Genomic DNA, 13977 nt, shown 5'->3' with positions numbered 1-13977 from the left:
ATTCTAGGAAAACAAATTGTATATGTAGTTTTTGCTAGAATTAATATGAGTATTCCTTTAACAAATAAGGCCAAATGAGGAGAAATATAGACAAAGAGTTCAAATATGGACAAAGAGTTCAAATATGGACAAAGAGTTCAAAAAAGGAAAATTAGAGTTCAAATTATAACAGAGTTCTTTCTAGCATAATTTCTAAGCATTGCATTTTTTATCAGAATTGATACAAATATCATATTACAGAGTTTGAATTGCACACTTGTTCTTTGTGAGTCCATATCATATATACGTAAAGGGATTTTATAAAAGTGTTATAATAAGGATCATGTGATGGTATTGTATTTAACAGGTTTTTTACTTGAAGATATGGAGGATATTTGTTCATGTTAGTGTAAGATCGTTTGTTATTTCACGAATGATCATAGAAAAAAATATTTTCACTCGTGGCGCTGACATGAACATATTTTCTGTTTCTATTATGCCCCTTTTTCAAGAAAATAATTGACAGCTGTTTCCCTTTCGCTGAAAAGTTACCATTTCTCCCGTGGCGTGCCTCAATACATTTCAAAACACAATATGAAATCATTAGTGTGACGAAATGACGTCATTATACCAGCGAAATTCTCCGGTTAAACTCTTTTGCAATGTTAATAAACGGTGAAAATGCATAAAAGAAAATGTGTTGCATTCGGTGGAATGTCGATTTTAATTCACTCGTGATCATAGAAAATATACATACAATTATTTATGATAATCTAAAAATAGAAAAAGTAGTTCCGAAAATTTGTTAGTTGCACCGGTGAAAATAACAATTTGTGTATTTTCACTGCAGTTATTTTACTGCAGAAATGTCATTTTTATCATTAGGTATAAACGAAGGTATGATAGGTCTTGCATTTTGAAAGTATTTTTATTGCATTAACAATTTTCTTATAAACAAAATAATAAGTTACATTTAAAAGTGCACTTTCTAGGATCATATCATGGTCATAAATTGCAGAAGCCTTCAATACCGGATTACCCATTAAGCAGAGTAGGCAACTGCCTATGGGCCCCACGTCTTTAAGGGGCCAGATGAGACCGTTAGGACAGACTTTTTTACTTACTTACTTAGCCTTATCTAATGACTAGTTTTCTTAAAGTCTTAATCTAATCTTGATCATGTCCTATTTGCATTACGATATTAAAACGACAGTTTATGCCTATTGAAAGGACATTTTTTGTCTTGCCAGCCTTGGCAATGGTAGGCTAATTTAAACGAATGAAATCCACTTGGCTCTGATGTTCTAGTAGGATTAGGTCAACTAGGGGCCTGGGGCTTGGGTCCCATAAGTTTTACTGCCTATGGGCTTCCAAGGTGCTATAATCTGGCACTGGTCTTGCATAGGACAAGTGTTCTTACTTGGAACATATCATTGCCATGCATATGTTCATTATAGGATCTTATAATGATTTTGCATTGAACAACGTTTTTTAGGAACATATCAATGTCTTGAATTGCACAAGTGTGATTAGTAGGAACATTTCATCATGGTATTACATTGTTTAAGCGTTCTTAATAGAACCATATCATGGTATTACATTGTACAATTATTCTTAATAGGAACATATCATTGTATTACATTGTACAAGAATTCTTAATAGAAACATATCATTGTATTACATTGTACAAGTGTTCTTTATAGGAACATATCATGGTATTACATTGTAAAAGTGTTCTTTGTAAGAAACAGTTCATGGTATTACATTGTATAAGTGTTCTGTATAGGAACATTTCATGTAATAACATTGTACAAGTGATCGTTATAGGAACATATCATGGTATAACATCGTATGAGTGTTCTTTATAGAAACAGTTCATTGTATTTCATTGTACAAGTGTTCTTTATAGGAGCATTTCGTAGTATTACATTGTATAAATTTTCTTAATATAAACCTTTCTTGGTATTACATTGTATAAGTGTTCTTAACATGAATTTGTCATGGTATTACATTATACAAGTGTTCTTGATAAGGAACAATAATTATCATGGTATTACATTGCATTTATAAGTGTTCTTAAAAGGAACATATCATGGTATTACATTGTATAAGTGTTCTTTATATGAACATATCATGGTATTTTATTGTATACGTGTTCTTAATAGGAACATATCATGGTAATACATTGTATAAGCGTTCTTTATAAGAAACCGTTCATTGTATTACATTGTACAAGTGTTCGTTTTAGGAACATTTCATAGTATTACATTGTACAGGTGTTCTTTATATGAACATATCATGGTATAATATTATATAAGTGTCTTTATAGGAACATATCATGGTATTGTATTGTATAAGTGTTTTTTTTATAGGAACATATCATTGTATTACATTGAATAAGTGTTATTCATAGGAGCATAGCATGGTATTACATTGTATAAGTGTTCTTAATAGAAACATATAATGGTATTACATTGTATAAGTGTCCTTTATAGAAACATATCATGGTACATGTATTATATTGTACAAGTATTCTTAATAGGAACATATCATGGTATTACATTGTATAAGTGTTCTTTATAGAAGCATATGACGGTATTTCATTGTATAAGTTTTATTTATAGGAACATGTCATTGTATTACATTGTACAAATGTTCTTTATAGGAAAATACCATGGTATTACAATATATAAGTGTTCTTAATAGAAACATCATGGCAATACATTGTATTAGTGTTCTTCATAGGTACATATCAAGGTATTTCATTGTATAAGTGTTCCTTATAGGAACATATCATGGTATTATATTGTATAAGAGTTCTTAATAGGAGCATATCATGGTATTACATTGTATAAGTGTTCTTAATAGAAACATATCATGGTATGGATTTGTACAAATTCTTCTTAATAGGAGCATATCATAGTATTGAATTGTACATGTGTTTGTACTCGGGTCTTATCAAGGTATTGCATATGATAATACACAAGATCATAATTGCAATATTTATTGTATCGTTACAATTTTCATACAATGATAATTATAATTAATCTTGCATTAAAACCCATTCTAGCCACCATGGCATCGATTATAAAGTGTTCTAGATTCATAACTGCTTTGCAAAATGGTTATTATACTCAAATGCACTCATGGTCATGTTAACACATTAACATATTTTACCAGGAGTCAAAAGGGTAATAACGTGACAAACAAAACGGTGATATCCATGCCAAGAATTTGGTTTTTCGCCATTTTATAGCCTTTATTACTTGTGTTAATTTTTTAAATGCTGCACACTTTCCAGCCATATTGGTAAGAAAGTGATCAGCGTTTATATCATAATAATATATTTGCTCTTTATCTGGACTTTACTCGTTGCGAAATTCGTTAGCGGGTCACAACATTAAACCTCCCACTAAGAAAATTCGCAGCAAAATTGTATTTTAGAATTCAATTATTTAAGTAATTTAAAATTGTAATAAATACAATAATATATCAGAAATGTACAATGTTACACAATTAAGATGCTTTGAGAAATATGCATATCACTTCACTTATCACTGACATAATTTTTAATCGTCCATTTTCATTGGACGTCGACATCTTGTTTGTCATGCGAATACCCCTCCTCTAGGAGTTTATCATGGAAAACATGTGCTCTTAGTCAGAATTAACTTTGCAGAAGAGTTCTTATTATGGTCATAACATATGTTTGCTTTGATAAAGTGTTATTTCTGTGATTGTCAGATACTCTTGCTTTGTAAATTTAAACATTTTTACTTAAATTATGGTATCGTATCATATATTCGCTTTGCAAATGTGGTTTTAAATGGCATTTTTATGTTTTTTTCTGATATAGAACCCTGAGGTTCTTCCGTCACTTTTTTTCAATGGAACCACATTGATTATTGTATTAATGTTGTAGACTTGAATACAGTTTAGTCTGACCCTTTTTAGGAACAACACTAGTCATGCAATAAACAACAATGATAAATCATTTAATAAAATAACTTACCTATGGCAGTTGCGCTTCCTAAAATATGAAGCAATATTCCCATGGAAGGCTTCCACATATTTTCTCCAATTTGTAGTTACTAATGTTGATATTTGTTGTTATCAATGTATAAATCCCAATTTACCAGCTGCACGTTTTGTATGTTATTTTGCAAAACACGTTGGAAACAACAAAATATGTAGCTCATTTTTGTCTGTAAATATTTGCAGATTTTTTTTATCCTAGTGCAAATCATCATTTATTAATTTTAATTGAGTATTTCAATTTTCAAATCCACGAAATGGACTCTCCGTGATTCTGCTGAAATAATAGCACACTTTCTGGGATTCAATTATAAGTTTACTAATATTGAAGCCACTAAACATCATAATTAAAATGTCCAGTTGCAGAAGCAAATTAAGTTGTGCTTTTGTTTATTCTCAGTTGTCTTCATCTGTCCAATTTAATCTGCACATTCTGATGCAAAATTTAAAAAACTTCATTTGCGTTCATTAATTAAGACCCTTAAATTAATTGCATTTTGCAGAGGAAAGTGAAGTGTTGTCTTAAAGTGAATAAATGTGAACGCATATTTCTTTGTAATCTGATTATTTGGTGTTAGCACTTCTAATGCTCATTTTTTAAGCGAAGATAAAATATAATGAAGTGAATGATACCAGATTGTGATGCAATTTTACTGAAATAAGAGCACATTCTAAATTAAAGATATGTTAAATTCATACAACATAATAAGACTTCTTATTCCAGGAAACCATGTGCTTTATAGAATATTTATTTGCAAGTCTGCGTTTTTGCATGATTTATGCTCTTTTTGTGTACGGAAAAGCAATCCATTTATCCCAGGGGTAAGGGAACTGTTCTCACTCTAATTGTGTATCAACTGTCTATTTCTTCAGATGTTTTTGGTTAATAAACTTGGCTTTTTTGTGTGACAAAAACTGCTTGTTAGCAATCCCCAGGCAACTGATTTTATTTCACATTTTATGTAGACCACCAGGACATGTTGTGCAGCAGCTGCCGTCTAGCCCCAATTTTAACTGTGCAGCTATGCAACTTGTATGATGTGTGCTCTTTTTGTTAGCACTATTGCATATCACATTTAACAGCAATCTTACAAAATAATATCGGTATTTGAATGTAGGTGACTAGTCTTTCAAAATTGTCACTAACAAAATTAGTGAATCCTTCGTTTTTAATGTTGAATATGCTAAAAAGCAGTATTGTTGTTCATACAACTTCACATATTTTTAATAATCTTTAACTTAAAAGTTTATATTTTTACATTCACAGATTGCTTATCTTATTATTTACCCACGGAGTGTGAGGCTTTGAACTTGCTGTACCTCTGTATGTCCCAAATCTTGGGTTTCCTACTCCTCTGTAAGTATTGGGTTGATCTTGCTCAAATTTTCGCACTTGAATGACCTTAACGTGTAAATGATCAATATAAATGGTGCGATGAGTTTTGGCAGAAGTATGCCCCTTTTTCTGTCCCAAAGCGTGTGGGTTCAGTTCTCTTTAATTATTGGGTGGTTCTTGCTCTGACTTTAATATTTGAATACATTTTTGTGTAGATGATTGTGAAGAAAGGAATTTTGGATGTGATAAGTCTGTCATAATTTAGCACTGTTTGAACGCAATGGAATTTTTAATCCCAAAATGTTGTGTTTTAAACTCCTCTAACTACTGGACCCATTCTGCTCAACTTTCATAGCTGAATGAAACTAATGTGCAGATGATAGTTAAAAAAAGGAATTCGTCTCTGACCAGTTTTGACTGAATTATTGCCCATAGTCTTTGTCTCCAATGTAGAATATACAGTAAATTTGTCTTTGGCCAATCTTATTTTGTGGAGCATTTGTCACTCTCACACTTTTTTAGTTATTATTTGTATATACAAGTATAAACTAGAATTACTTGATGTATGCAAGTACTAGAAATTTTATTTTAAGAGCAACAAATCAGTTATTGAAATAAATGAATTCTTATCTTAATTGTCTAGATCACAACGTGAAAGTTTTTATCTTATAGATATCTGTTTCATGTAACAACCTTCTCTAAAAACACTACGTTTAAACAATAATAAGGTCTTATATATTTTTAATTATTTTAAATTCAAATTTACATTCAGCCACTGCAATTTTTTCTGATGTGTTCATCATTATATTAAACATTATCATTTAAGAGAAATAGCGCAATATATCAAGTGCAAATAATTAATTGCTAATTGCTTGCAGTATGCGACAATAAATAGTAGTAGTATTAATATTTCTTATTCACTATATTAACATTTTCCTTCATAAATTTGTTGTTGGATATATTCAATTTCTTCATTTTATTCTGTTTCAAATTAACAAAATAACTTTTAAGTTGAAATATAATAATTTCTGAATTTTTAAATTCACTTCTACAAGTGTATACTTACTATTGTCATTTCATTTATGATTACAACCTCTTTAAAAAATCTGAACTTATAAAATTAAGATGCTTTGAAAAATATGCAAAGCACTTCACTTATCACTCATATAATTTTCAAACATCCATTTGCAAACATTAGTGTATGTAAATAGTTCACATAGTAGAAGTTCTAGAAACTTTCCCAACCTATTGACATAAATGATGTTATTAAAAATATCAATGTATTACATACATCACTTCAAAGAACTCATTGTTAAAATTCATTTGTTGCAATTTATATTTCACACCTTTTCATTTTGCCTCCAAAACTCTATTGACTTTATCGGCGCATACAACAAAGCTTTTTTCATACATCACATCACATGAGTTTATTCCAAGTTACCATGCCATATTGCTTTGGTAACAGTGTATTGTACACTGAAGATGAATGAAGAAGCCCATTGGCAGGGCGATGTTACCAGCCGTTCAGATATCACAGAAACCGTTTCACGCGTTGCTATTGGAAAGGAGAGAAATTATCCAATACAACTGATCGCAGGGGCTGTGATGCCTGGATAATTCAGTTGCAGAAGTTGATGTTTGTTTATAGAAATATAAGAGAGACGTTATCTATTTCTTGTGAACAATTCTACTGGAGATGCTGCAGTTGATTATAGAAATACAGGATTCATCTGTCAAACCTACTGCTATATTGTGTGTGTGTTGCAAATGCTTTTACTTTTTTTTAAAGAAAACCATGGATAAATTAGTTATTGAAGTCATTGCTATCTAAGTAATTCCTTTGTAAAGACTGTTACTTTTTAAAGAAGTAAATAATGGTATGTTCACTCTTTTTTCAACAAGTCCATTATATAAGTTGTAATAGTATTTTCTTATATAACTTTCGGATATAATTGTCAACAGAGTTTGTAAGAGTTAATGTACAACTTCATCCGATATGTAACATTTGAAAAATAGATTGAATCATTATTCACCATCAATTTAATTGCTGATGATTTTAATTTATAAGAGAAATAAAATACACGACTTTTTCTACCACTTTAAAAATATGACATATACCTTTATAATTGGGAATATTAGCGTAAATTTACTTTGAATTGAGAAAAAATTGTATTGATTGATTTATAAATTTTGAGTAATACTGATAAAATACCACATACAACACAATATTATAAACATTAAGATATTATTAAAAAGGGCATTACACCTCAAAACTCTCGATTTTTATTCTTAACAGCTCTATTTCCAAATATCTGAAAGTCAAAACCATATTGGAAATGTTTAGACTTAATTGGTGAAAAAAATAACTTTTTGCTTTTTGACCAAACAAAGGCTAGTATATAAAAGAGACAAAAAAGCCCTTAAAGTATAGAATAATACTCTAATAATTGTACGGCAGATGCTGTTACATCTTGAAATGGAACAAGCGGTGAAATTTTCAATCCTGTCTCAATAAATTAATTTATACAAGTTTTTTGCTTGACACGTTACCACTCTGACTCTACAATCGTATTGCAGCTGTTCTTACTTATTTTTAAGAAGTGTCGATGTCTCAACAATGCCATTGCAGGAAAAGTAATTTATATAATAGTGGTTTATTTGTTTGGAAATATACTTGTGATGGTTTTTTCATCAATACCTAGCCTTATTGAGACGGTCAATTGTTTGATAATACACTAAGTCTTGTGTTGTTTTTGTCGTCAGTAACTTGCCTTACAGAGAGATTTAATTGTTTGGTAAATCAGATCAAGCTGACCTAGCAGGCACGTGTTGTAAGTCAGGTTACTATATATACTGGTGTAAGTGGTCACCTGGTGTTAGTGGTCACTAAGTGTAAGTGGTCACCTGGTGTAAGCGGTCACTTGGTGAAAACGGCCATCTGGTGAAAGCGGTCACCTGGTTTAAGTGGTCACTTGGTTAAGTGGTCACATGGTGTAAGTGGTCATCTGGTGTAAGTGGTCTACTGGTTCAGTGGTCACATGGTGTAAGCGGTCACCCGGTTGTAAGTGGTAATTTGTATCAATTGTCTTATTTGCCAAATGGCAGAGTAAACCCTGACTTGGTCATAACATTTGTTTTAATGATTTTTTCTGCATAGTGAAATAAAGTTCTGGTCCATGAAACAAAATGGCCGCCATAAGACAGGAAAGGTTTTTCTTTTTGTCTTTAGATAACCATATGGACACTCAAGAAGTCACAGTTTTGAACTGCTTATCATGGAATATGCTCAGGACATTACAAAAAATGGGTTTGCAAAGATGACTGAGATTGGTTCAAACATGATTGTAGTTAAATGTTTAACATTTTAAGCTCTTTTAAGAGAAACTCAATTTAGGCAGAAGGAAACAAACTGCACAGGCTAATACGAGACGACACTTTTCGCACCAGCATTAAATCCCTTTTACCAGAGCAAGGCTGGAATGCTTTGACCTATACACTCCATGATGGGGAGATAATACTGGTATATGCCAATACATTCTGATATCGATTTATTCCTTTATTTTGGAGCGTTGCTACCTGCAATGATCATAGTGTGGAGCAGCAAGCGTCTAGCCACTTGACCACTAATAATATAGATAGAGGAGCGGTTAATTAGAGCTGTCCGATTCTCCTTCTCTATCGCAGATGAACTGCTGCCATTTGCACCTTGCCATTTTTTTCTGCTGCCACATTTACAATACCTCCTCTGAGCTAGAGACTGGACATTTTAGAGTATTTCTTTTGGTTGGTCGGTTGGTATATCGGTAAGTCAGTTTTTTGTAAAATGTTCTAAGTTTGTGGAGCAAACTACTGAAACATTTGTAAATTGTAAACATTATATATTTCATCGCCATGCAGTGTTGTTCTTTTTATGCCCCCGAAGTAGGGCATATAGTGATTGGGCCGTCCGTCTGTCTGTCTGTCTTTCCGTCACACTTTGGCATTTAGGTTTCGCATTTATGTTTCGAAAAATGCTAATAACTTCTTTGTCGCTTCAAATAGCAACTTGATGTATGACTATGCATGTGTATCTCATTGAGCTGTACATTTTAAGTTTTGAAAGATCAAGTTCATCATTCCAGGTAAAAGGTCATATAAATGGCTTCAAAGCGGCGCAGAAGGGGGCATGTGTGTCTGACAAACACATCTCTTGTTTCATTGCAAATGACCCAACACGTACATTCCTGAGTGATAATTATTTACGTTTTGTAATTAAGTTCTCAGTCAGTTGCTATTTTTTTCCAAGTGCTTTACCCATATGAAATCTTCTTGCTCTGTACATAGGATGATTATTTTTATCTATTTATTTAAGATACATGTTCATTTCTTCCACAAAAATGCTATTAAGTGTTTTACTAGTTGGTATTTCAGTACTAGGGTGTAGGATCAACAGGGTTCACAGAGGTTATTCACAGGCTGAACAGAATGTAAACAGACTGTTAAGAACTTTATTTTTGCAAGTATCTCAAGTTATTGAAATATATTAGCTACACTCTTTAGTGCATAAAAGACAGTGTTTCTTGCAGTGTGTGCCGATGTCTGAAGATTTAAGAATAAATAATTGGATACGTCTGTATTCGGTGCCGAAATTTCACGTTGCGTGCCGTATAACCGTGTAGATGAATGTGTTTCACATTGAATTTTTGGCCAAGAACACAGGCATATTGAATAAGTAATTCTGATGTATTTCACATTGCCATAAGCAGCATTAAAAACTCTTTTATGCACTAGTTGAAATTCGTAAGAAAAATTGTTTTCAAAAGTTATTTGAAGAAAATTACCAATTACTGGTGTGTTTACATCTATTAACATCCATTTGCGAACCCCAAAAAGTCACGGGATAATGCACCCTGAGTATCTGCATAATGTACATGTATGCACAGAAATTATGTAGACTTATCTTGGAATATTTTATTAAAACATGCATGTAGTATTAAAATCTCTTAACAAGTGCACACATTTTCTTGCATTAAGCAATTACTTTGCAACTACAAGTTTTGAAATGTGTCCCTTTATGCCATTAAACGTTTGCAATGAACCATTACTGTACCATTGTCAGGTTTCCCTGTATATATTGTGCATTGTACTTAAAAAACTCTTTTGCTGGCAAGTTAAGATTCATATTAACAGCGTTGTTTCCAACAAATGAAGTTTAATTGCTTAAGTTTTGTTTTTGTCAAGAATTACTAAGATTGTAATGACATTACTCAAAATCAGGTCTGTTTTAGAGAATTCAGTCATAATTGACCAATGAGCATAATTGTTGTCTGTAAATTGAATTTCTGTAAACCTCAGAGGTCCATTTTGCTTCATGAAATATCAAAGCTCTGAAGGCACTGAAGTTGTTCGCTATTGCATAATCTTAGACGCAACTCAGTTTTCAAAATAATGTTATAGCTTTTTATATCGCAAGTTTGCAATGAACACAACCCATTAAAATTAATAATGAGTGTGTTACAGCACAGATCGATATGCGTGTGCACTGTTTATCCTCGTATTTATGTTATAGAGATAACTTAGACAAAATAACAACAATATGTCTCTTTTTTCGCAATTGGTTGCTGCACTGGCAACCATCTTTAGAATTGTGGTTGCCTTGCTAAAGAATAACATTGGACTAGAATCATGTACATGTTGTGTTATATGTATCTAATACTTTTTCTATTTTCTTTTAATTATTGAGCAACAATATTTGCCAACATAACCGACTTTTAATGAATCATGTCTTGTTGTGAGTCGGAATCGAATCATTTCCTAGGTCTAATTGATCCACAGTCGCCAATTTGTATTCTATGTTTATTGGATTGAGTTGTTCAAGCTTTGAAAACGCTAGTTTTCCTGCTTTTGAGCAAACAGTAACCAACTTTTGAAATTGAGTTTCCTAGGCTTACATCTCTGAACCCAGGCTAACAGGCAACAAATAAACCGGAAAGTTTTTCATGATGTAAGATCTGACAGTGTATTGATCTCATTCATTTTGCAAGTTTGAAGACATTAAAAGGACCTTTTCACGTTTTGGTAAATTGACACAATTAAACGATTTAATAATTTGAGAGTTCTTGAGTTGTCGCTACATTTGTATGCCCCCGTAGAAGGGCCTATAGTGATCGGACCGTCCGTCTGTCATTCCGTCACACTTTGCATTTAGGTTTCGCATTTAGGTTTCGAAAAATGCTCTTAACTTCTATGTCCCTTCACATAGCAACTTGATATTTGGCATGCATGTGTATCTCATGGAGCTGCACATTTTGAATGGTGAAAGGTCAAGGACATCCTTCAAGGTCAAAGGTAAACAAACATTTATAAAGCGGCGCAGTAGTAGTTGGCATTGTGTTTCTGACAAACACAACTCTTGTTTCATACACGATAATTGCTTATACATATAAAGTATAAAATACATTTTCATTGCATGAGCAAGGATGGCAGAGTGGTCTAAACGATAGACTTTTATTCCAGGGGTCAGTGGTTCGAGCCCAGTTGAGGGTAACTTTTTTGTTTCTTTAATTTTATTCTTGGTTTTATTTGAATAGAGCTTTTAATATCCAATGTTACATTTATCAATATTAAGCATTTAATGACAAACTGTTAAAAGGTCCCTATTGATGTTTACTAAAAAATGCACCCTCATCCTAGCTTTAGTTAAGGATGAGGGTCCTTATCAGAGTAAAGCCGGAGGCTGAGCATGTATACAATAGCATTATGTTCGGAGTCGTTCGAACTAATCGATTAATTCGCTAGTTTAACGAGAAAATCGAGTCTACCCGAAGTAATCCATAATCGAGTACACCGGAATCACAAAGCACATATTTTTCATAATTCAAAGCCCAATGTTTTGTTAAAAAAAACACAATGGGCGGGCAAAATCAGGATATAAAATATTGCCGAATATGTGAAACAACACATATAAACGTTGTGTGGGTGTATACATGCTCAGCCTCGGCGTTACTCTAATAATGACCCTCATCCTTCAATAAAGCTAGGATGAGGGTGCATTATTTTTCGTACATGCCTTCGGCTTCACATGTATACAATAGCATATTCAAAGAGCAACAAACCATTCACTCGATCAAACACATTTATTAGAATAAATGTTCATTGTCATTGAAATACCAAATCAGCAAATGATATATTTTCCGTGCTGTATGTCTATAATAAAACTTCCTAAAGTTCTTATTAGAAGACCAGCCCGCTGTACGTATTATCTTTTGTAAAGAGCAACAACTGACTAAAGCTTTGGATACAGATGCCCCTATAAAGAATGTGCATTGAATTTATTAGTGTCTATCCCAGACAAATCCAAAACATAACGTAATCATCTAGCAACCGTCCTAGTGCACGGTGATAAGGCGATTACCACAACTATTCTGCTCACCGTTAAAATGTATACTTCCTTCAAGAGCACCGTATCATTCTGACGAAAAGAAACATGCCTGACGAAGAAATATCAGGTAAGTGGGTGACAAAATGTTTAATTATAAGACACTGCAAACTGATTGTCACTTGCAAAGACCTCCATCGAATTTCTGAACCAATATGTCGTCTATTTAAAAGTTTACTACTCGTGAAATATTTAGCATGACTTTGAAAAAGTGTTTACAAAAAGTCGTGTCGCGCTCGACACCATTCGTACTTGTGAGAAAAATGTAATAATCAGATGATTGTCGATGTGTCAAACCTGATGAGACAAACTTAAATCATTGTATATATAAAAAGAACATGTCATACGAACCTGTTTGTTTCAATATCTGTTACAGTTCTATTTTTTTGGTGAAAACATGCATCAGTTACATAAATATCGATGCACCGCGCAACATTGATTATAAGCACCGTATTTATATTCCGTGTCACTGAAATTCGTGGCACCGCTAACTTCTGCACATGGATTTAAATGATAAGCTAGAACAAGCCATCGTGAGCTGAATTATTAACGATAATCTTCCATTAATCAAAGTTACATATCCCAGAATTGATCTTGAAAATGATGGCATGCTTGCACCAAAAAAGGTTCACCGGGATCGATAGTCTTGCTTTCCAATACGTGGATGGCACATGTTTTTAAAGGTCTCATGTTTCTATGTTTGTATACAACGCTCAAGAATTTCATGGTATCTTCTTTGTATGTCATCATTGAGGTTAGCGATAGACTTACCAGCTGACAGCATACAGAAGCATTAGCAGAGCAATATTGTCAGCGGAAACTTGCTGTTACATACCAAATGAATAAAGTTACAAAAGTCATAGCATACATTTGCTGAGTGTAAGTTTTGAAGAAAACCTGGTAATAGCTGTTACACTTTTCAGTCATGTTTTCTAAGCTGCTATTTTGAAATAATTTTCTTTTTGATGATGTTGTTTTTTTTGGGTTTTCGTTTGTGTGGAGCATTTGCAATATTGTCATGGAAGGCTGGACGACACTGATTTTGGTGTCTCTATGACATACGTGGAGCTGGGGAGCTGGGAAATGCCGAATGACGGTGGCCTGGAGATGCACTGGTATCATCTTCAGCACCGGGGAAAAAAGTCTCCTTTTCTTGATTTTTGGTTGTTCAAACATAATTGAACGTCTCTTCTTCTAAAAGAATACATAT

At 32.8% G+C, this 13977-nt stretch overlaps 1 protein-coding gene across 1 annotated transcript in view; it reads left to right on the top strand.

Annotated features, from left to right (window-relative positions):
* The first annotated feature begins 13820 nt into the window (after positions 1–13820).
* Positions 13821–13977, top strand: part of LOC127854705 (uncharacterized) — a 58784-nt gene continuing 58627 nt past the window's right edge. Inside the window, exon 1 of the mRNA XM_052389763.1 lies at positions 13821–13882. Coding sequence (XP_052245723.1) covers positions 13821–13882 — 62 coding nt within the window. The remainder of the gene's footprint in view (positions 13883–13977) is intronic.

Source organism: Dreissena polymorpha, chromosome 13, assembly GCF_020536995.1.
Source record: "Dreissena polymorpha isolate Duluth1 chromosome 13, UMN_Dpol_1.0, whole genome shotgun sequence".
Lineage (NCBI taxonomy): Eukaryota > Metazoa > Mollusca > Bivalvia > Myida > Dreissenidae > Dreissena > Dreissena polymorpha.
The sequence above is the reverse complement of the archived record's forward strand: the minus strand, read 5'-3'. Positions and strand labels throughout refer to the sequence as shown.